At 46.2% G+C, this 23,903-nt stretch overlaps 1 protein-coding gene across 1 annotated transcript; it reads left to right on the top strand.

Moving 5' to 3' along the window:
• Positions 1 to 866: 866 nt before the first annotated feature.
• Positions 867 to 23,125, top strand: LOC140217190 (uncharacterized). The gene is made up of 2 exons (XM_072287583.1): positions 867 to 1,295; positions 21,825 to 23,125. Exons 1-2 carry the CDS (start codon positions 880 to 882, stop codon positions 22,150 to 22,152), a joined length of 744 nt encoding a protein of 247 aa, XP_072143684.1. The 5' UTR covers positions 867 to 879; the 3' UTR covers positions 22,153 to 23,125.
• Positions 23,126 to 23,903: the final 778 nt, after the last annotated feature.

The raw sequence follows: 23,903 nt of genomic DNA, 5'->3' as shown, positions 1-23,903 counted from the left end.
TATTTTCGGTGAACGAATACTATTCTTTTAAACCACTCTCTTATCAAGAGCGCCCTATCGGATGCATCCGCGGGAGTGCATTAAACAATAAATAAGTAAACTGTCAGAGTTGGGCCGTGCTAAGACGGCAGATTATGGTCTTATCCTAATCTGTGGGGTAACAACGATCCTGTGTCGCATACGTCATTCATTGCATGAAACTGCAATTTCCAGAGACAGCTCCCCTTTCAATGTTTGCAAGCAGAAGTGCTGCTTAACCTACGGTTTTTCAAAGTTGTTTTATAAAATTTATGACCTAAATTAGTTAAAGTTCGAGGAAAGGGCACAAGGCGTAGAGAGGCTTTGTATATGATGCGTCATCACTACACAATGTGCCCTCATTATGTGCGGGGAACAGAACATTACTTTCGTCGAGGCAGCTAACTGCAGTCAAATACGAATGCTCGGAGTCGTGTCTCTGTAAAGGCACTGAGAAAGCACGTGTCCAACAGATCACCAGATCGTCCACCAGCTACCTGCAACTGCAACTATCAGAGACGCGAAGTGGGGGGAGGGGGGGATGAAGCATGGAGGTGCTTCATATATTACACGGATACACAAAAGACTAATCTGCCTTCATTCAGCTCAGGCAAAAGCACATATATTTAATGCGCTGAAGTCGCAGAGTTCAGTTTGCTAATCCACATTAGCTAACCAGCCAGAAATTGCACGTTAACACGAGGACAGAAGCTTACCTTTAACAGGGCTGACACGAGAGGTGCCCGACCACATTTAAATATTATATTCGCAGCCGTATCTCTGTAAAGTGTCCGAGAAACCAGATACTTGTGCTTTACCAACAACTGCCCGACTGCAGCTGCCGACACTCCGGAGTGGGCTATGAAGCATTTCGTGGCCACCTACTTCCGGGCAATGCGACACGACCGTCGAGTGTTGTTACTGCACCCGCCGTCGAGGCTGCAGACGCTGCTCTGGCGACTGGGACACACCGGCAAGTTGCGGTACGTGCCGGCCGTCCGCGCCGTGATCGTTCCGGGCATCTACCAGATGGAGCCGTACGTGTACCTTTCTTCCCTGGCCGACGGGTACATGCCGGAGTACGTCAACTACGTTACCCTGGGCGCCCTGCTGTCCTGGGAACTCGCGAGGATCGTAACACGAGGCCGGGGCGCCTCTGATGTCGGACCCACTGCCCTAGAGGCTAGGGTCGCCAGACGGCGCCAAGGGAGAAAGGGTACCGAAGACAACTACCTGGACAGACTGTACTGCCTTCTGGACTTGCACTCGAGTCTCGGGTAAGTCTGGCCTCTTCGGTGTTGCACATCTGCGAAGAAACAGCCGAACCTGACACCGTAAATATGGCATGCGCGTCGTCGTCGAATAAAAAAAACGTACAAACACAATATGTTACTGCAAGCGTTGGTATAATTCATCTTTTGCATGACGCTGTGGCGACACCTAAGCGGGCGCTACGAGGAGCTAAACGTACGGCGTCGAGACGACAGGACGCACAGATGGCTCGCTGCGTGAAGCGAGCCTAAATGTCGACGTAAAACGATTTTAAAGTTGGCTAAAACCTCACGCAACAAAAACGTTACATATACTAGTTTCGCTTATATCTTTACCAGCCTACCAGACACGCGCCTTAATTTGGTATCACTGCGTAGAAGACAGAAGCAATCTCTCAATTATGCGCACGTCTGGTGCCGTTGGTGACGCTGTCGGGCCTCGCATGACGCAATAGGAGCTAAATTTAGCCCTTCGCTCGGTGTTAAGAGAGGCATACATCGCTGGGCAGTACGTTTGCTGATCCGAGCGGAATGGCCGCATTTGAAGAAGCACGCTCAGGCATGATAGATTCAATCCATCAAACTCAAACCAGGCCTCATCAGGAGCTATATAAGGCGTACAAGTGTGCAATTTTGTGTAGGTATTTCACGCTTGCGTGGTTGTGGTGCCTCCGCGTTGGGCACATAGGGCAAATAAATGGCCTGAAGGGACTTGGACAGAAAGAACGAGGGATGCCGCCTCGCGCCCACTACCTTTGACACCGGCAGGCCAGCGACGAATAAGGAGCGCGCACGACTTCAGGATTAGACAGTACGACCGCCACCAGTTTATTTATTTCCTTATTTATTTGTTTATTTATTTATTTGTTTGTTTGTTTGTCTCTTTGTTTGTTCGTTCGTTTATTTGTTTGTTTGTTTGTTTGTTTGTTTGTTTGTTTGTTCCCTCAAGGCCCGGAGGCATTATAGAGAGGAGTGGTATAGGATAACAGAGTAAATTACATGGGAAACAAAACCGATACAAAATGAAACAAACTACAAATGATATGATACCGATTCAAATTCTTTATTGTACCATGATTGCCAGTAGGGTATGCACAGAAAAGTAAAAATACATCTTGAAATAAGAGCTATGGTGCGAACTATTTATGGCGCATTCTTGGCTATAAGTGCGCAAAAACTAACAGGGTCTTGAATGCAGGCGATTGATCCTGCAGGGCCGTTCCATTCCTTAGAAGTGCGCGGTAGGAGACAGTGGTGGTATGTTTTCGCACGGCACGGTGAATCCCGACCTTGTTGACATGGTTGATGCGTGAAGATGTGTGGCATGGTGGGGGCATTAGGTGAGAACGTAGCTGTGGAATATGCTAATAGATATTGTGGAACAAATATAGGTGAGAATGCTTGCGGCGAGAAGCAAGTGGAGGGAGTCCGAGTGTGTCCTTCATTACATGAATGCTAGCTGTGCGGTGATAGTTGGCAGTGATAAACCTAGCGGCGTTATCCTGGACAAGTTCGAGTGCAGTAATGAGAGTGTTAGAAGTAGGATCCCGTATGGAAGACGCCTATTCAAGTTTTGTTCTGACCAGTGTTTTGTAGAGAAGTACTTTTAGGGAGAGAGGAGCAGAGGAGAAGTTTCGACGGAGGTAACCTAGCCTGCGGTTAGCAGTGTTAATTAAGATACTGTTCTGCAGATCAAGTCCAGCTTAGGGCAAATGTTATCTTCACGCCGAGATAACGGTAGGAAGCTACAGACTCCAAGACAACATTATTGAAGAGAAAGCAGGGGGAGGTGGATGAGGTTCGAGTTACACGTATAACTTTGCATTCGTTAAGATTTAGTTGCATACGCCATGTGCCACACCAGTTACATAAGGCGTCAAGATCACTTTGAAGAGTATTAGTGTCGTTATTGTTGGCAATTTCACGGAAAATGACGCAGTCATCAGCAAATAAGAATGTTAGAAGAAACCCAATAAGGCAGGTTGTTAATATGGATCAGGAAGTGTAGGGGACCTAAGACGGACCCTTGTGGAACCTCAGAATAGACAGGTTTAATAATCATTGCATTCAACAAACTGAAGATGGTTAGTCAAGAAATACTCAAGCCAGTTACGATTGGAATCTATATTAATATTGCTTAACTTCAAAAAAACTAGTTTGTGACAGATTGTATCGAATGCCTTCGGGTAACCCAGACAATACATAATCGGGCATGTACTATGACCCAGAATTAAGAGTAGTTTGTAGGTGAAGGTGAATAACTGCGTTTTACAAGAGAGTGATTTTCGAAAGCCGTGTTGGGAAGAAGAAAAAAATGAGATCGATTCTAGAAATGAGCTAAGTTGAGAAGACAGAGTATATTCAAATATTTTACAGAGAATGCTGGTTAGGGAGACGGGGCGATCATTGTTAAGCCAATTGTTGTTACCAGAATTGTGGAGTGGAATGACCTTCCCGAGCTTCCAGCCAGCGTGGATGTGGTGGCTGTCAAGAAACTGTTGATAAATTTGCAACAGAATAATTTATAAATGCAAGGTTGTGTTTCTTGGAATTTTTGAATTAATGAGGTCAGCGCCAGGCGAGCAAGAAATATTTAGTGATTCTATAAACTTAGCAACACCGCATGGATCCATCATTATTGGGTTCATAGGAAGGCACGCGCATGGTGTGACGGTGGGGAGTTGTGAATTAGAAACAACGACGAAATTGTTGCAGAAAAGTTCATTAACAGCGAAGGAACATTCGTCATCTGATATAGTTGATATAGCTGCTAGACATGAAATTCCGCCGAAAATGTATCGTGTATCTAGCCGCGTTCATGGCCGCTTGCGTACGGGAGATTCCGAAACCACGATGTTATAACCACTGAGAAATACTATGCCATGCCGCCTGCCGCGATCATCAAAACCCGTATACCGCGGATAATTCAAGCATGCTTTTAGGTATTTCAGATATACTAAATGGACCTAAACTGACTCTAGCGACGTGCCTCGCGCTGACTTTCTAATGAGAGCCCACCCCCCTCCCCCCCGAAAGAAAGACAACCAAATTAGGAAGGGCCACTAAGCTTCAACACGAACTTCCCTCACCAGAACAGGAATTGGCCTTCCTGGTGCAGTATTCGGCCACTCCCTCCCAAATGAATCACTCAATTGCCCAATGGCCCTCAATCCCCAGCAGCTGCGGAGCACCTGACCAAGGCGGCGGTCAGACCTGCGAAGCAGCAGAGGGTGCTAAGAATCTCTGGGTCCGGACAGCCCGCCAGTGGAAACTGACCCTTGCAGCGTTTCACACCCGAACCCTTTCGAGTGACGCTAGCTTAGCAGGAGTCTTTGAGGAATTATCAGACACTGTTTGGGATATCATCGGCCTTAGTGAGATTAGAACTGGTGAGGCTTATATATTGCTGAATAAAGGACATGACCTCTGCTATAGAGGTCTGCCAGATAAGAAGCATTACGGGGTAGGATTCCTAACCCATAAGGACATAGCAGGCAACATTGACGAATTCTACAGCGTTAATTAGAGGGCAGCTGTAGTCGTAATCAAACTTAAGAGGTACAGATTAGAGGTACTACAAGCCTACGCTCTAGCATGCAGTCACGATGATGAGGAAGTAGGTCAGTTTTATGAAGATGTTGAATTAGCGATGAGAAAAGTGCAAACTCAATATACTATAGTAATGGATGATTTCTATGCAAAAGTGGAAGAAAAGCAGGCTCGTGAACAAACAATTGGCAACTACGGCGTCGACTCTAGGAACGCCAGATAAGAGACTCTGGTAGAATTCGCAGAAAGGAATAAGCTTAAAATAATGAACACCTTTTTCTGGAAGCCTAGCAACAGAAAGTGGACCTGGACCCAATGCTGAAACCAGAAATGAAATTGGCTTCATACTTTCTGCTGATCCGAGCATAGTGCAAGATGTAGAAGTGATAGGTGGAGTAAAGTGCAGTGATCATAGGTTAGTGAGGGCTAGGATTCACCTTAATTTGAAGAGAGAAAGAGCAAAATTGGTCAAGAAGAAACAAGTCAACCTAGAGACAGTAAGGGTAAAAGCAGACAAATTCAGGCTGGATCTTCCAAACAGCTTTAGAACGGAGAGATGATAACGACATAGAGCTAATGAATGAAACCATAACTAGGCTGGCTTCAGAGGCAGCAATTGAAGTCAGAGGAAGGCACCAAGGTGACCAGTAGGCAAGCTCTCCCAAGTAACAAAGGACCTAATAAAGAAACGATAAAAAAATGAGAGTGTCCAACTGAAGAGATAGGATTGAATTCGCGGAACTCTCAAACTGTTCAACAAGGTGAAAATAAGTGATATTCGAAACTATAACCTGAGAAAGACTGAAGATGCAGTAAAAAAGGACGCAGCCTGCAATCGGTGAGAAACAAACTTGGCATAGGAGAAACCAAGATGTACGCACTGAAAGATAAGCAGGCTAATATCATCAGCAATCTCGAAGATATAGTAAATGAAGCGGAACAATTCTATACTGACATCTATAGTACCCAGTGGAGGGAGGATACCTCCATTAGAAATAGTAATGAACAGGATACAGAAACTTCTCCAGAACTAGCGATGAGGTCAGAAGGGACTTGCGAGACATGAAACGAGGAAGAGCGGCAGGAGAAGATGGAATAACAGTCCATTTAAACAAAGATGGAGGAGACATAATTCTTGGAAAACGGGCGGCTCTTTACACGAAATGTGACAGCAAGGGTCCCAGAAAGCTGGAAGAATGCAAACATTATACTAATTCACAAAAAGGGAGACGTTAAATAATTGAAAAATTATATACCCATTAGCTTCCCCCCTCCCAGTATTATATGAAATATTTACCAAAATTATCTGTAATAAAATAAGGGCAACACTGGACTTTAGTCAACCAAGGGAACAGGCTCGCTTCGGAAAAGTATACTATACAATGGATCACATCAATGTCATTATTCAGGTTATCGTGAAATCCGCAGAGTACAATAAGCTTCTCTATACTGCTTTCATAGATTACAAAAAGGCATTTGATGCAGTAGAGATACCAGCAGTCATAGAGGCATTACGTAATCAATGAGTACAGTTTACTTATAAAGAAATACGCACTCCGGCAGATCAGGAATTAATAAACAACGCGTTAAATTGCATACAGTCATGGTGTTCCACGTCGCAAGTGAATATTAACATTAACAAAACAGTGGCAATGCAAGTAACACGTAAGGTTCAATCTTTTAAGTTCGCTTACGTCCTCAATGGTACCAGTATGTCTGAAGTATCGAGTTATAAGTATCTAGGACTATTAATTAATTATGATGTTCGTTGGAATAATCACGTGGCCTACATAATTAAGAGAGCTATGAAACGCTTAGGATATTTACGCAGATCTTTAGGTACATCAACGACAGAAATTAAACTCTTGGCCTATAATACTTATGCAAGGCCAATCCTCGAATACGCTGCAGTAATTTGGGACCCCCACACACAAACTAACATTCAAAAACTCGAGAAAGTACAGAGGGAATCGGTCAGGTTTATTTGTAACTCTTATAGTTGGAAAACATCCCCTACAGCCCTTATACAGACAGCCAATTTGGAGAGCTTGGAGACAAGGCGGTATCGTGATAGACTAAAACTACTCTATTTACTGTATCATGACAAATAAGGAATAGGTAAGCATTTATACTTTCAACCAGTACAGCAACGGCAAACTAGATCCTTTCACTCCAGGAAAGTCGGTGAATATTTGGCCAAACGAATGCTTTTAAATACTCGTTTCTCCCGCGTACAATACGTAACTGGAACGACCTGCCCGCTGAGGTGGTCGAAAGCCCCACTATTCCGTCTTTCATGTGCGGGCTTGATCGTTTGCGATAAGTAATTGCTTTCTATTTATCAAGCGTTTATTTTTTCTTTCATGCGTTTTCATTAATGTGCGTTCGGTCTAAGCTGTGATATCAAATACTCACTTTGTTTTGCGCATTGCCGAGTGCTGTTACGCGCAATGTTAGGATGCCGTTGATAAGGAATTTTTGTACCCTTCTATTGATCATTTATTCTTGTATTATTCATATGTACCCACTCCTGCCCAAGGCCTGACACTCAGGCCGGCAGTATGTACCAAATAAATAAATAAAATAAATACAGAAGGCTCACGTAAATATCTACAGAAGTTCTACAGGTACCTTATTCTACACACAAGGAAAGCAGGAAGATACCTATAAAGAAAGGGGTCAGACAGGGAGACACAATCTCTCCAATGCGATTCACTGCGTGCTTGGAAGAAGTATTCAAGTTATTAAACTGGGAAGGCTTAGGAGTAAGGATCGACGGCGAATATCTCCGCAACCGTCGGTTTGCCGTTGACATTATTCTATTCAGCAAGAATGCAGACGAGTTACAACAAATCATTGAGGATCTTAACAGAGAGAGTGTAAGAATGGGGTTGAAGTTTAAAATGCACAAGACAAAGATGATGATGAATTGCCCGGCAATGGAACAAGTGTTCAGGATCACCAGTCAGCCTCTAGAGTCTGTGAAGGAGTATGCTTACCTAGGTCAATTAATCACAGGGAACCGTGATCATGAGAAGGAAATTCATATAAGAATAAAAATGGGTCGGATCGCATACGGCATACATTCGCAGCCCCTAACTGGAAGCTTACCATGATCATTTCAAAGGAAGGTGTACAATCAGTGCATTTTACCACTGCTGACATATGGGACAACAGAGACTTGGAGACAAAGAAGCTTGAGAACAAGTTGAGGACCGCGCAAAGTGCGATGGAACGAAGATTGCTAGGCATAACGTTGCGAGACAGAAAGAGAGCGGTTTGGATCAGATAGCAAACTGGTATATACGATATTCTAATTGACATCAAGAGGAAAAAGTGGAGCTGGGCAGGTCATGTAATGCGCCGGTTAGGTAACCGTTGGACCGTTAGGGTTAAAGAATGGATACCAATAGAAGGGAAACGCAGTTGAGGACGGCAGGAGACCAGATGGAGCGATGAAATGAGGAAATTCTCGTGCGCTAGTTTGAATCGGTTGGTGCAAGACAGAGGTAAATGTGCCTCATAATCAGAAAGTGGTTTTGGCACGTTAAACCCCATAATTAGAGGTAAATGGAGATCGCAGGGAGAGGCCTTCGTCCTGCAGTGGACATAAAACAGGCTGATGATGATGATATAGTAGCACCGGTATCATTAATAAGATTAATAGCGGTGTGACTGGAAGCGTTCAAAATCGTTGAAGTGGCTGAAAAGTTCTATAGAGATTTATACAGTACCAGTGGCACTCACGACAATAATGGGAGAGGGAATAGCCTAGAGGAATTTGACATCCCACAACGCCGGAAGTAAAGAAAGCCTTGGGAGGTATGCAAAGGGGGAAGGCAGCTGGGGAGATTTAGGTAGCAGCAGATTTTTTTAAGGGTGGTGGGCAGATTCTTCTAAACAAACTAGCCACCCTGTACACCCAATACCTCATGACCTGGATGTACCAGAATCTTGGAAGAACGCCAACATAATCCTAATCCATAACAAAGGGACGCCAAAGACTTGAAAAATTATAGACCGATCAGCTTACTGTCCGTTGCCTACAAAGCATTTACTAAGGTAATCTCAAATACAATTAGGAACACCTTAGGCTTCTGTCAACCAAAGGAGCAGACAGGATTTCGTAAAGGCACCTCAACAATAGACCATATTCACAGTATCAATCAGGTGATAGAGAAGTGTGCGGAATATAGCCGACCCTTATATGTAGCTTTCATTGAATACGAGAAAGTGTTCGATTCTGTCAAAACCTCAGCAGTCATAAAGGCACTACGGAATCAGGCTGTAGATGAGCCATATGTAAAGATACTGGAAGATATCTATAGCGGTTCCACAGCCACCGTAATCCTCCACAAAGAAAGCAACAAAATCACAATAAAGAAGGGCGTCAAGCAGGGATGTAGGATCTCTCCAATGCTATTCACAACGTGTTTATAGGAGGTATTCAGAGACCTGGATTGGGAAGAGTTGGGGATAACAGTTAATGGAGAATACCTTAGTAACTTGCGATTCGCTGATAATATTGCCCTGCTTAGTAACTCAGGGGCCTAAGAGTTAATGGAGAATACCTTAGTTACTTAAGATTCGCTGATGATATTGCAATGGTTAGGAACCTGGGGGACCAATTGTAATGCATGCTCACTGACTTGGACAGGCAAAGCAGAAGGGTGGGTCTAAAAATTAATCTGCTGAGAACTAAAGTAATGTTTTACAGTCTCGGAAGAGAACCGCAGTTTGCGCTAGGTTGCGAGGCACTGGAAGCGGTAAGGGAATTCAGCTACTTTGGGAAGGTAGTGACCGCGAATCCGCATCATGAAACTGAAGTAATCCGAAGAATAAGAATTGGCTGGGGTGCGTTTGGCAGGAATTCTCAGATCATGAACAGCAGGTTGCCATTATCCCTCAAGAGAAAAGTGTATAACAGCTGTGTCTTACCAGTGCTCACCTACGGGGCTGAAACCTGGAGGCTTACGAAAAGGGTTCTACTTAAATTGAGGACGACGCAACGTGCTATGGAAAGAAGTATGGTGGGTGTAACGTTAAGGGATAAGAAGAGAGCAGATTGGGTGAGGGAACAAACTCTAGTTAACGAAATCTTAGTTGAAATCAAGAAAAATAAATGGGCATGGGCAGGACCTGTAACGAGGAGGGAAGATAATCGATGTTTATTAAGGGTTACGGACTGGATTGCAAGAGAAGGGAAGGGTAGCAGGGGGTAGCAGAAAGTTAGGTGGACGGATGAGATTAAGAAGTTTGCCACAATTAGCACATGACCGGGGTAGTTAGAGAAGTATGGGAGAGGCCATTGCCCTGCAGTGGACGTAGCCAGGTTGATTATTATTATTACTATTATTATTATTAATATTATTATTATTATTATTACTATGACTGGAAGTGTTAATCACTCGCCAAAAGTTTTGGGGATTGTTAGTTATCATGGTAGGCAACGTTTCTTCAAGAATGTACATGTCATAGGAGTTTGTGCGGGCACGTATGTACTCTTAGCAGTATGGTAGGCTTCCAATCGTGTGTCAGAAGAAGTCTCAGTGGCACGGTACGCCTGGTTTTTTCGATTTGCTGGGGGTTTTATGTAGGCGTTATACCATGGAGCGTGGATATTGCAGGAGAGCTTGCGCAAGGGGATGCACTTCATTACGAGTTCATGGAGTTCAGTTTTGAAAAGTTGCCAGTTATTATCGACAGTCCGGACGTGAAAGTTAGTAAAGAATAAAGTAGAGACAATTCGACAATTCAGTGTTAATTGCCTCAAAATTTGCTTTATTGTAATCCAAGATAACTTTAGTACTCGCGTGCTTCTTTTTTTGGGGGGGAAGTTGGAAGTTGGAAGTTTATTGTTTATTGAATACAGGAAGGTATATGGTAAATATTAGTACAGAAGGAGGTCCCAGAGTTCAAACTGCCGAGGGGACCTCCTGTGCTAAATACAAAAAAAATAATCAAATACAGACAGGCAGTGGTGTTACAGATCAGTGAAACAGTACAAGCAAAGATAAATTAAATAACTATAATACATAACTTCATTAGAACATAATTATACAGAAAAGTACATAAAACGAATTAAGTGCTAGACGGTTATACATAATGTAAAGCGTAAAAATAAAGCACAGTTCGTTGTCAATAAACGTTATTTATTACTAACAGGCTGTTGACCACAAGTGAATTTTCAATGCTTTATGAAATGATTGTTCTGGATGGATGCACTTGATGTTAACGGGCAATGAATTCCAAAACATTATTCCCGAAAAGAGCGCTGTCTGCTTGCCGTAATTTGTGCGTACTTTAGGTAATACCATATTATTTTGTTCCGAGAATCTTGTAATGTTATGGTTGAGTAGTTGGGGGCCCCAAAAATTTGTAATGACGGCACCTTGATTTCGGATGCGGTAAATTAAAGACCAAGTTTTAGCTGTAATGAGTAAATGAGGGGAAGGATTTGTAGATGTTGGTAAAGTGGGGGAGCAGATGCCAGATGAGAACTAAATGTATTAAGGTGTACTGCTTGGTTTTGTAAGTGATGAAGGCATGACATGTGCGTTTCATATGTGTTTCCCCATGATGTGAGACAATATATCAGGTGACTATGTATGAATGCTTAATACAGTGACCGTAAGATGTGTTGCTGAAAGTAATGTCGAGATTTGATTAATACACGTAAACCAAAACCAATTTTTTTAACAAGGGATATGGTATGTTTGTTAAATTTTAGATGAGAGTCAAGAGCAACACCAAGAAATGTGGTCGTATCAGATGGATAAATTACGTGGTTATCTAGATTAAGACTCGGAACTAAAGAGGTTTGCTTATGATGAGTATGAAAAATCATAAAGCATGTCTTTGTGGCGTTTATTTGTAGCGCATTGTCAAGACACCAAGACGTGATTTTTCTAAGGTCGTTGTTTAATCGTGTTGTTAAGGTATTAAGGTCTTTATCTCCAGCAAATATAGTTGTATCGTCAGCGTAAAGTATGCATTCTGAATCGTTGAGACAATTAGGCAAGTCATTAATATACAAAAGAAAAAGAAGAGGGCCAAAAATGAATCCCTGCGGAAAACCTTGATTAGTAGTTATTGGCTGCGATATGGCATCAGCGAATTGGACAACTTGTGTACGGTCAAGCAGATAACTCTGTAGAAGGTTTAGAGCAGGTCCAGTGACACTTAGTGATTCTAACTTAGAAAAAAGTATGATGTCGTCAATTGTATCAAATGCCTTAGTAAAATCAATAAATAACGCCGCGGCCCAGCACCCGTTGTCAGTGAAGTTTCTAATGTGGTCAGTGAATTCTATTATAGCAAGTTCCGTGGAAAAATTAGGGCGGAAACCGAATTGATGGGGTGTCAAAAGGTTAAATTGTTCAAGGTACTTCACGAGGCGGTCAGCAAGAAGTTTTTCGATAAATTTACTAAAAAATGGTGGGGTCGTTATCGGGCGATAGTTACCCAAAACGCTTGGATCTCCTTTTTTAAAAACAGGCAGAACTTTTCCTTGTTTTAGTACAGAGGGAGAAATACTTCTGGTAAATATCTTATTTATAAGGGTAGCAAGAACACCCGATAGCTCATGGGCGACTAGTTTAATTTTGGATGGGTGAATGAGGTCTAACCCTGGACCAGTGCATTTTAGACCACATAATACAAGAAAATCCTCCTCCGGTGATGTAGGTCGTAAGTAATATGATTGGGAGCAGCGAGCATAGTGCGAAACATGAGTCGGTTGGCTTGAGGTCACCGTTGAAAAAAACTTGTTGAATGCGTTAGCTATATCAGGAGGGTTAGTGAGATGGCGGCCAGCATCATTAAGTTCATTTGCTACAGGTCGTTTAGGCATGTTCAAAAATTCTTTTATTAGTTCCCAATTTTTTCCATTATTGTTCCCATTTTTAATAATCTGATTTTGATAATAATCTCGTTTAGCGGTTTTTAAAGTTCTAGATAATGTTTGAGAGTATTTTTTGAAGCGATTTCTCAAAGCCAGAATAAATGGTCTCAATTTAACTTTTTTATGTAGGTTATCCTTTTTACGAATACACCGCAGTAAGTTATTCGTGATCCATGGGCTTCTGGGCGCCGAGTACCGTTTGTAAGTAAGAGAGAATGACGAGCATGAGCTAACCGTTTCCGTTATTTTAGCACAAAAATTTTTAAAAGCTGCCTCAACATTCGGTTCATGTATAAAAACGTTCCAGTCAATGTGTGAAATTCTCTGGTGAAGCAACTTCGCGTCGAAGAAATTCCTTTTTGATGGTTTTTATTTAGCATATGTTGTGGGATTCGACCTACAAGAAAATGGGGTAGTGGTCCGTAATATCAAAGTTAACAGTGCGAGCAATCTTAGGCGAAATGACGTTTATTAGAACATGATCAGTGAGAGTACCTGGGCTATGAACATGCAGCGTGTAGGCGATTGTAACAGTTAAGATAGGAGTACTAATACTAAATTCCACAAGTAGGTGGTCACTTAAACCAGGTAAGTACAAAATATGAGACGCAGGTTGAAGGCATGGCAGTTATAATTAAGTCCATCGAGTTGGCTGTTCCATTTGCCAGTCTCGTTGTCGCACAGTCCAGCTGTGAAAGAGCAAACAGTCTGCAGAGATTCAAAACGTTGTTGGATTCAGCAGGAGGGGGATGAGCTGTAGACGGAAGTGAACACCATTGTATGTTTGGGAAATTAAAATATCTCATTAGAAAGAACAGAGTGTTTGATAATTGAATGTGAATAGTGCATAGCAGGTCATGCAACTTACCGGCAAAGTCACCCGTGTACGAAGGTGGACGATATGAAACACCAAATACAATTTTTGATAACCTAGTTCGGCAACTGGCGAAATTCTTTCTAGTTGAGAGTTCAGGAGAATAAGTCGGCACAATACATTCTTTTTGATGGCTAGCAGTAGAGTACCGCCCCGACCCAACGTGCGATCACATCGATAAGTTGCAATGTGCGACGCATTCGAGGAAACTTCATGATCCTTAATGTTTGCATGTAGCCAAACATTCAGTTACGGCATGATATCAGCGTCACATGACTCAAGAGCTGAATTAAAAGCGCCATACTTGTTAAGAAGACTGCCCGCGTTGCCGGTTAGACCGGCCAAACGTCGAGCACCGATGCAACTTGGTGATGAAGAATCAAGTCCTCTCGCACAGTCCTATGAAGAAGTATCACGTGGCAATCTACGTGCGGTGGCAATCTACGTGGCAATCTACTACCAACAGCACTCTTTAGCTCACGAGAAGTCGATAACCGTTCAACTTCTGTCATAGTATTAGTCATCGGATCGTACACAAAAGGTTTACCGTGCATGTGCAGTGTTTCCTATTGAAACGGGCAGAGATATAAGGTGAAATGGGACCGTGTTTACATTGCAGAAGATATGGCCGGTACAAGCAGTATGGTAGAACATTAGGTTAGCCCCACTATGTCGTATGTTTCATCTTGGTGATCGTCGTCTGTGTCCCTCTCGTGGCACCGTGACATAACCCCCGGCGGCGAAAGCGCCTTCTTGTCATATGTAAGAGGCATGCGGCGCAGAAAGAAAGGAAGAGGACGATGTGTGCGGATCGATCCGAACGGCACGAGCCCTCGAGGCGCGTGACCCAAGCTGTGATCGGGAGAGAGGCGGCGCTGAGCAGGCGTTATCGACGTGGCTCTGGGCCAAGAAGGTCGTTGGGTCAGCATCACACTGACGACGGGAGCCATGGTAGTTCGGTCAAGTCCGTAACGCTGGTGGGCCAGGGTGTCGCGGTCGACCTCGGCGACGTTCGAGCGAGGCTCCTTGGACCTGCTGCAGCCTCTCACGGCAGTACCGAGCACTCCAGGAAGCATCCCCCTTCAGAGGCAGACCAGCGCGTACGATAGTCCCTCGGGGCGTCTCGTCGGCACTCGAAGTAGTGGCGGAAGCCGGATTTAGGCCTAACCGGTGAGGCCGAAGTGCAACGTCATCAACGGAGTTCGGGACACCGGCATGCGTGACGGGCGAGTTGACTGACCAACAATAAGGCATCAACACGTGCGGAGTCGGCGAGAGCACTGACTAGGACAGAGATCTGACACGCACCGGACCCGGAGGATACGTGCGACGTTAAATGTCTGTAAGAATGATCCTTTCTGTTAGTGCGCAGCCATAGGATAGGGTTGCCGGGCTTTCGCGTAGAAAGCACTAAGGACTGACGTGGCCGGGAATAAGGACATCTTTAGTCCCTTTTAAGTAGGTGGCTTAGATGCTGGCGTCTCTTCATTGTGTTTTAGTTACATGAGTTTTATTTTGAGGTTTTGAGTTTGGGTTAAACTCTGTTTGCTGTGCTGCTCTGCGTTTCCCGACCCCATCTTTCCTAACATTCGCACGCCCCCGAGATCGGTGACACACAACACTTCTAGATGGTGGGCAGATGATATGGCGTGAGACGACCCCCGAGGACGATACCAGTGAACGTGGACGACGGCGAAGCATCGGTTGGAGGTACTTGGTAAGTCACATCACTGAGCTGTCGGACGACGGGTTTAGGGCCAGAGTACCGGGAGAGCAGTTTTTTCTGATAGGCGCACACGCTTTGAAGGAGTCCAAAGGAGGACGAGGTCGCCGGTGGAGGACTCGACATCACGATGACCTGTGTCATAGGCTTCTGTCTTGTCTGCGACTCAGAAAGGCGACGATGGGCAAACTGGCCTGCCTGGACGGCTATAGCGATAGCGTCGCGAGCGTACTCAGAAGTCGCTCAAGTGCAGTTGGCAGGAGCGTTTCAAAAGGCAATGTCGGGTCACGACCAAAGAGGAGATAGAAGGAGGAGTACAGATCGATGTCGTGACATGACGAGTTGTACGCGAACGTCACACATGGAACCGCGGCGTTCCAGTCACGATGATCTAAGGAAACATACATCGAGAGCATATCTGTAAGTGTTCGGTTCAGGCCTTCAGTGCGGACGTTCTTTTGAGGGTGGTATGCTGTCGTGAACTTGTGTTTCGTGGCACAAGAGCGAAGCAGATCGTCAATAACCCGAGATAAAAAGTAGCGGCCCCTGTCGGCGAGAAGCTGGTCAGGAGCTCCGTGGTGCAAGATGACGTCTTGGAGCAAGAAGTCTGCGACGTCGGTAGCACAACTGGTCTGGATGGCTCGTGTGACGGCATAGCAAGTTGAATAATCTGTTGCAACGGCGATGTACTTATTTCCAGCTCTGGAGGTAGAGAAAGGGCCCAACAGGTCGAGGCCAACACGATAAAACGGTTCGGTGGGTATATCAATTGGCTGGGGAGTTCCAGGCGGAAGCACAGCCGGGTTCTTACGACGTTGGCATGGTTCACAAGCAGCGACACAACTTCGCATGGTAGGGTAGAGTCCAGGCCAGAAAAATTGTCTCCGGACACGGTCGTAAGTCCTGGAAACACCCAGGTGGCCAGCGAGGGGGGGGGGGGGGGAGGACATCATGAAGTTGCACGAGTACAATTGCCTGGAGATGAGAAGGAACGACTATCAGCAGTTCATGTCCTTCTGTGCGCATATTGCGGCGCTATAAGGTGCCGTCCAAAACAAGGAACAAGCTAAGCGAGGGGTCTGACGGGTCAGAACGGAGGCGGCTGATGAGGTCGCGCAAAGATGTGGCACGTGCTTGCTCCTCGCCGATGTGGTGGAAGGCGGAGAGCGTGAATATTCCAGCAGTTGCATCACTGGAGTCTGCAGCGTCAACCGGGTGCCGAGACAACAATCGGCATCGGGGTGAAGCCTACCGGACTTGTACAATACTGTGTAGGTGAATTCTTGAAGAAGTACTGCCGAGCGACTTAGGTGACCCGTTAGATCTTTAAGTGTCGAGAGCCAGAAGAGAACGTCATGGTCCGTGGTAACAGTGAAAGCTCCACCGTTTAAGTATGGCAGGGATTTGCTCACTGCCCATATGGGTGCGACGCACTCGCGCTCTGTAATGGAGTAATTGCGTCCAGCGTCTGAAAGCAGGCGACTTGCGTACGCAATAACTTCGTCACGCCTACGTTGCCACTGAGCTAAAACCGCGCCAATTCCATAGCCACTAGCGTCTCTACAGACCTCTGTTGGGGCAGATGGGTCGAAGTGAGAAAGAAATGGTGGAGTAGCGAGCAGGGTGATAAGGTGTTGGATGGCAGCAGTTTGGTCAGGACCAAATTTAAGGGAGCGCCTTTTATCAGCAGTCAGAGCCCTAGCAATTTCTGACACAAAATTTCTGACAAATCGATAGAAATCAGAGCATAAGCCTACAAAGCTGCGGACGTCTTTGGCACAGTTCGGCACAGGAAAATCGACAACAGCGCGAACTTTTGCGGGATCGGGGCGGACGCTAAATGAGTCGACGAGATGACCGAGGATAGTAATTTGGCTGCGACCAAAGTGGCACTTCAAATAATTTAATTTTAGCCCATCAGCATGGAAGACGGAAAGGATAGACGAAAGACGTTCAAGGGTGTGTCGCGAAGGTCGGTGAGAACACGACGACGTCGTCGAGGTAAAAAGTGCATATAGATCACTTAAAGCAGTGCAAGAGCGTGTCCATCATGCGCTAGAAGGTGGCTGGAGCATTGCACAAGCCGAGTAGCATGACTCGAAACTAATAAAGGCCATCTGGCGTAACAAATGCTGTCTCCTCACGATCCCTGTCATCGACGGCAATCTTCCAGTAACCGGAGCGCTGGTCTATCAATGAAAAGTACGTCGCACCGGGTAGGCAATCCAATGACTCGTCTATTCGTGGCAGTGGATAAACATCCGCCTTTGTTATCGTATTTATGTGGCGGTAATCAATGCAGAATCACCAGGTGTTGTCCTTTTTTACCAAGACCACAGGAGAAGCCCACAGGCTCGACGGTGGTTCATAATGCCTTTGGTAAGCGTCATATCGACTTCCTGTTGTATTACCCGGCACTCGGCGTGCGACACGCGATGGGGCCATCTGTGAATAGGCGGTGCATTGCCGGTATGTATGCTATGCTGAACTAGGGAGGTTTGTCTCAAAGGCCGACCGTCAAGGTGAAAAATGATGGAATAAGATGTGAGCAGATGACGAAGATTGTCAGTTTGTGTGGGGGTAAGATCCAGGGCTATCATCTGCGCTGGAGGCGACGTGGCGGAATGAGAATTGCAAGCGGCGGAAGAGTTGGAGAAAGACGGAAAAGGCAAGAGGGAAGAAAGGTCCTACTCGTGCGACGGCGACAGTGGGGCGAGAGAGATCCCTTTGGGGAGTACCTGAGGGCAGAATCCCAAATTCAGGAGCGGAAGGTAAGTTTCGTTAGCCGATACGGTAACTACGGTGTGAGGGAACGACACGTTGTGCGAAAGTAAGGCACTAGCACAGGGAGTGACGACATAGTCACCATCCGGTACAAAGGGGTTGGGCACAGCAGTGATGCAGGTCAGTGCCTGCGGAGCTGGGTCGGTACGGTGTCAGTAAGGTCGTTAACATCAGGAAAATCAAGTTTGACTGCGCCAGCCGAGCAGTTCATTATAGCTGAATGGGCAGATAAAAAGCAAAGCCAAAGATCACGTCATGCGGGCAACGGTCAAGTACATGAAATAATACAGATGTGTGGCGACCAGCAACGCTGACACGAGCGGCACGCATTCCCAGCACAGCGGGAGTTCGCCCATCAGCGACTCGTACGACGTGGAATTCGCCAGGTGTGAGCACTTTCTTGATCTGCTTCCGGAGCTCAGCGCTCACGACCGAGATGTGTGCGCCGGTGTCGATTAGGGCAGTGACAGGTAGGCATCCACTTCCACGGCGATTAGGTTCTGACCTGTCGGCAAGATAAGGAGAGGATTTGCAGGTCGAGAGTTCAATGCAGCGTCACCTCCGGGAGCTGCGTCCGTCAGTTTTCCGGGGATGAGCGTGCAGAAGGGTGAGGCGATAGAAAAAGACAGGGTAGGGGCGAGCGGAAATGACGATCGTGCGGCGACGGCGAACGGCCCGAGGGTCTCATGGACGCAGAAGGGCCGCGGTCATCGTATGTCGGGTCATTTGGAACATAAAAACGCTGGCGCTGGTTGTAATTGTGGAGGTAGCAGAACATGGAACGTGGAAACTAAGGCTGACGATAACGGCAATAGTGAGAAATGTGCCCCACATCGCTACAATAGCTTGTCGTCTGGTGTTCGCCATTGGGCCGGAGCTTAATAGCGTCGAAACGTCGGTGGAGGTCGAGGAAGAGGGGCAGGGCTAACCAGAGGGTGTGTTATGGAGCACACGGTTTGAATTTCTGCGTTGGCCAGTTTTTCGTGGACAACTGTGTGGATGAGGCAGATCGTCGATTTCATATCCTCAGAAAGACGCGCGAAAGAAGACGGCGACGCAGCCTCGATTTCGCGCCGCACAAGTCGGACAACGCTATATGTAGAGGACGGTTCAAGGACCGAATGAGCGTCTTCGCATGACGACATAGCGGCGGTGTTGGGAAGCCGCACGAACTGTGCTGCAATCCGACGACCCTTTGCGTCTTCGAAACGTCTGCACTCGCAGATAATTTCGTCTACCGTCGAGCAGTATTTGAAAACGAGCAAGTTAAGCGCATCATCAGCGATGCCCTTCAGAATGTGCCTCACTTTGTCACCCTCGGCCCTACTCACATCGACACGGCGGCAAAGCGCTAGGACATCAAGAATGTACGCAACGTATGAGTAGCTGTCTGAGCCCGACAAGATAGGTCTTTCGCGGCGGTGCACTTGCGACCAGTGAGCTTGCTGAAGAGGTCGCGAAGTTTTTGCTTGCTTACGTCCCAGCTGGTCAACTCTTCTTCATGTGTGTCATACCAGGTGTGTGCTGGGCCCTGGAGGTAGAAGAGAAAATTCACAAGCATCACTGTCAGGTCCCATCGGTTTTCTACAGCGGCGCGTTTGTACATGCCAAGCCATTCTTCGATGTCGGCTTTGTCGGTACCCTTACCAGAGCAGCTAACGGCACTGACAAATGGGTAAAGACGACTGGTGGGTCAAGACTACTGCGGATGGATAAAGACGACTGACGGTTGCAGTGTCGCGGATGCTGAAACCGTGCTTAACCCAGCGGCCTGGTCATCTGTCAGCATTGCAAGACGGCCGAAGACAAGCCCGCTGCTGAGTTCCGTCTTCTGCAGTGCCTCGCACTTCCACCAAAAATGAAACCGGCAGAGATATAAGGTTAAATGGGACCGTTTTAACTCTGCAGAAGATATGGCCGGTACAACCAGTATGCCCGAACATTAGGTTAGCATCACTACGTCGTCTCTTTCGTCTTGTTGGTGATCCTCATCTTTGTCCCTCTAGTGGCACCGCGACAACATTTTATAGTTGTATCATAAGTTAAGCATGTAAGCTATTCATTGGTTGAATAAACGCCGTGCGCTTTATTTTGGTAGCGTTGTGTAGAGGCAAGAATACATTACTCAATCATGGATATATCGCGTACGCAGATGGCGGCGTTGTCGTGCCGGGCATGACACAATCGGAGCTAAATTTAGCCTAGCACGCGGCGTTCAGAGAGCTTATAGCTCTAGAACGCTCAGCCATCCATGTAGGATTGATTGCCTTTGAGAGCGCTCACTATGCCACTGTAGCTATAATTCATCCAACTGAAACTAGTGCTTATCAAGAGTTACAAAGCCAACAAGTGCGCAAGTTGTCGCAGAAATTTCAAGCTTACTCGTCTGTATCGCGCGCCCGCGTTCGACACGTAGGCTTCGGAAATGTCGTGAAGAGACTTGGGCTGTTAAACAGAGGGATATTCAACCCTTTGGTTGCGGCAGTGGGTGTCCGTCTCTATAGAGAGCGAAGACAAAGGGGATGGAAGCTAGCGCAGGAGCCAAAACCCTTGGCTTGGTCTTTCCGTCGACAGCATGCCATGTCTACTCTGGCTACAAGGATCCACCTACATAACTGATAAGGCCCACTGCAGCCTCGCTAAGTTCATAGGACCTTCGGGATCCACGGTGTGCCTAATGTTCGCGAGTAACGGGATAGGCAGACCGCAAGGAAGCGGGCGCAGCAGGACTTGTTGCTTTCCGTATTTCTACTAAGCGCGTCTCGTGCTCGCAAAGCATCGTATGCCAGTAGGGCTATCAATTCCGAGCTCTGTCTTTCTTTCTATCCCTGTCATCTTTTTTGTCTTTTCTCCTTTGCCACACTGTTGACCGATGTTCATGTGTCAGCTGCGCACTAGGCAGTTACAGTACGGTCAGCAGGCTTTTCATTTCTCGGTCAACCAGTCTGGCGGTCTCTGGCGAGCGGTGCAGAGAGTATCGAGCGCCACGAGTAGCGCAGGTGATTTTTATATCCTAGTGGTCGTACACCCTTTGCAAAACAAACGCGTAAACCACGACTGCAAAGTCAGAACGTAAGACTCCCGCCAGCTATAACGTAAGTTAGGCACGCAGGCGTTGTAATGCGTGAATAAATGTAACTTGTGCAGTTGACTACGACAGTTCTACCCTAATCCTTATATAAATGATACAGCTTACCACATTTATTGTGCGCTTAACAGTGGTTTAGTAATTTTTGTTTTGCATCGATGGACGCTTCCTGAGGACGGTTCACCGGTACCGACGACTCCGGTCATCGGTGCCGGTGCATTCCCCGCAGTGTGACGGCGAGCTTTCGTACCAGCATCACCTGAAACGCCAGCAAAACCAGTCACCGTGTGTGCTTCGTCTTGCACATCGATTAGCTCAAATAACTGCCTACTGTTAACACGTCCTCCCGGGTCGCATGAGGGAAGACCCACGGCAGCAAGCCGGACTGGGCAAAACAGCATACTCATCTCTATTTAACCTAATTCCATGAATATCTTCTTACACTGATAAAAGAGTTAGCACTTCCCTGCAAGAAGCAGCTGTATCCTTTCAAACTGGGCAACACCCGCTTGGATGTATTACTAGAACACTAGGGGCTTTGGTTTCCGCATCGAAATCAAACATCTCACTGTTTCCTTCGACATAAACCTGTGCCCAATCTCTCGTAATTACAGCTTCAAGAACAACGTGTCCGGCACTCCCGACGAGCAGCACTCTGAGATTTTCGGGCGGGCACAAGGACTGCGCCTGGCGTACAACGCGCTGCTGGCGAACTTCCGCGCCGCGTCCCCCGACTACAACGTGTTCAGCACCTACTGGCCCGATGCCCAATGGGCCTTCTTTGTCCGTGCCTGCATGGTGCACTGCACGGCTGATCAGACACCAGGACCGCTGACGCCCCGGGAGATGTGCCTCCTGCCGCTGCACAACATGGACGAGTTCGCCGGCGCCTTCGAGTGTCGCACAAAACCGGGCTTCATCCGGGGAAGCTGCCTCATGTAGCGCAGTGACCACCCGTGTGTCAATGGTCCTGCACCGGTCGTAGCGTTGTGTGTAGTCGTACTAACCTTCTTTGTTCACCTAGCATGGCGAGAAACAACGTACGCGATTCGATGGCCACAACGCTGTCAGGTTTGTTAGGCAGAATGCGATTCTGTGCTTCTCGTTCTGAACCTTCATTGCGCTTGTACGCCTTAGGAGGCGCTTAGTTCATGTGTTTTGCTATCGTCCTCTCCCACATGTACGTTTTCAGCTAAGCAAACTAATGTGTCTTCTCCTCGATTTCTTTCTTTACGAATACTTGATATATATGCATACATTTTTCTTTCACTTTACTAATTTAATCATTTCACTGGTGACGCCACTGTTGTTCTTGCGTGTGTAAAGTTCGATGGTTCTTGAGCGCTTAGAAATTGTGTTCAGTGTTGTGGCCATTGTGTAATATTGCGCATTCCTATATCAGCATAACCTCAAGAGCCACGCATATTAGTTCGAATAAGCGAGAAGTCGCGCTGGCTCGTCAAAGTCAAATATACTGTCAGGACGTTTATCGGCGTTCACCATTGCGACGTCGGGCCTGTACCTTCGTGACCTGTCCGTGAACAGCGCTGACACCGCTAGACTGGAAAAAACACGGTGCTAACCGTACGAAGTATGTGTTTCGCATGTGCCAATAGCAGCACTGATTGAGATCTTCAACATGAGATAGGGTGCCTCTGGGGAACGAAATACTTGGAGAAACGTGCACAAAATATTTGTCCTTGCTGTTCCAAAAGAGGCGATATCTGCTAACACATGTGTGCCATGTTCGTTTATACTGAGTTGGCGGTGGTCGTAATGTGTTTCATTGCCTTTGATTCTTGTGCATCTGCTGTCACAGATGCGAATGGAGTAATGTTGACACGGTGGTTTCATTTATTCCCACCATATTCTTATGCTACGCGCTCCATCGGATTAATAAAAAGCTTGCATCATATTACTTGTGGCATCTATTGAAAACACAGACATCTAATTACTGGGCACTCCCACTTGCCACTTTAATTGGGGGGGGGGGGGGGGGAAGTCGCCTTCCGTGTCACCATCGACGGTCGGACCATAATTATTTTTATCTTTGGCGTCATGTGGTTGCCAGGCAATTTACTGAAATATTGTTTTGGGAATCTTCAGTTATTTTAACAGCGCGACGAACTAGCCAACAACTACCCTATTTAACTTCACTCCTTCCAGTTGCTTTACGATGACGCAATTAGTACACTTCTCATATCCACACTCTTTCTCTTTCTCTACCACTTTTCCATCTTTCCGCTCTTCTACTCACTTCTCACATCCTTATTTTCCTGGTGACAATGGTTAACCTTGTATGGAACAACAAACCTTGTTTTTATGCAGTGCTGAGCAGTCTCGAGATACTTGTGTCTTACATATTATTTGGTTATCTTGTATCTGCATTATTATTCGTGTGGCAAGACGTCTATCAGAATTTGTATCCGATACATGAAAGAATGCATCGTGAAACTTAAGATACAAGATACTGCTATCGCAAGATCACTGTGCAAAACTATAAACGCTGGCTGAACTCCATTCATAAACTGATACTGCTGTAACTAAGCCACCTGAAAAAAGCTAAAGGCAGCGCAGTGAAGAATATTATCGCTACTTGGGGAAGCAGAGTGTGCTACTCGTGCAAGAAGGAGATGACGATTGAGAAGCTCCTTTGTCCTACCATTGTCAGTTGGCTTCCTACGACTGCGTCT

The sequence above is a fragment of the Dermacentor andersoni genome, chromosome 4 (assembly GCF_023375885.2).
Source record: "Dermacentor andersoni chromosome 4, qqDerAnde1_hic_scaffold, whole genome shotgun sequence".
In the NCBI taxonomy this organism is placed as follows: Eukaryota; Metazoa; Arthropoda; class Arachnida; order Ixodida; family Ixodidae; genus Dermacentor; species Dermacentor andersoni.
This window is presented reverse-complemented; position numbering and strand designations above follow the sequence as displayed.

Coding starts and splice junctions, on each gene's coding strand:
- LOC140217190 (XM_072287583.1), top strand. CDS start 880: ATGAAGCATTTCGTGGCCACCTACTTCCGGGCAATGCGACACGACCGT. Junction 1,296..21,824: donor GACTTGCACTCGAGTCTCGG/GTAAGTCTGGCC, acceptor TCGTAATTACAG/CTTCAAGAACAACGTGTCCG.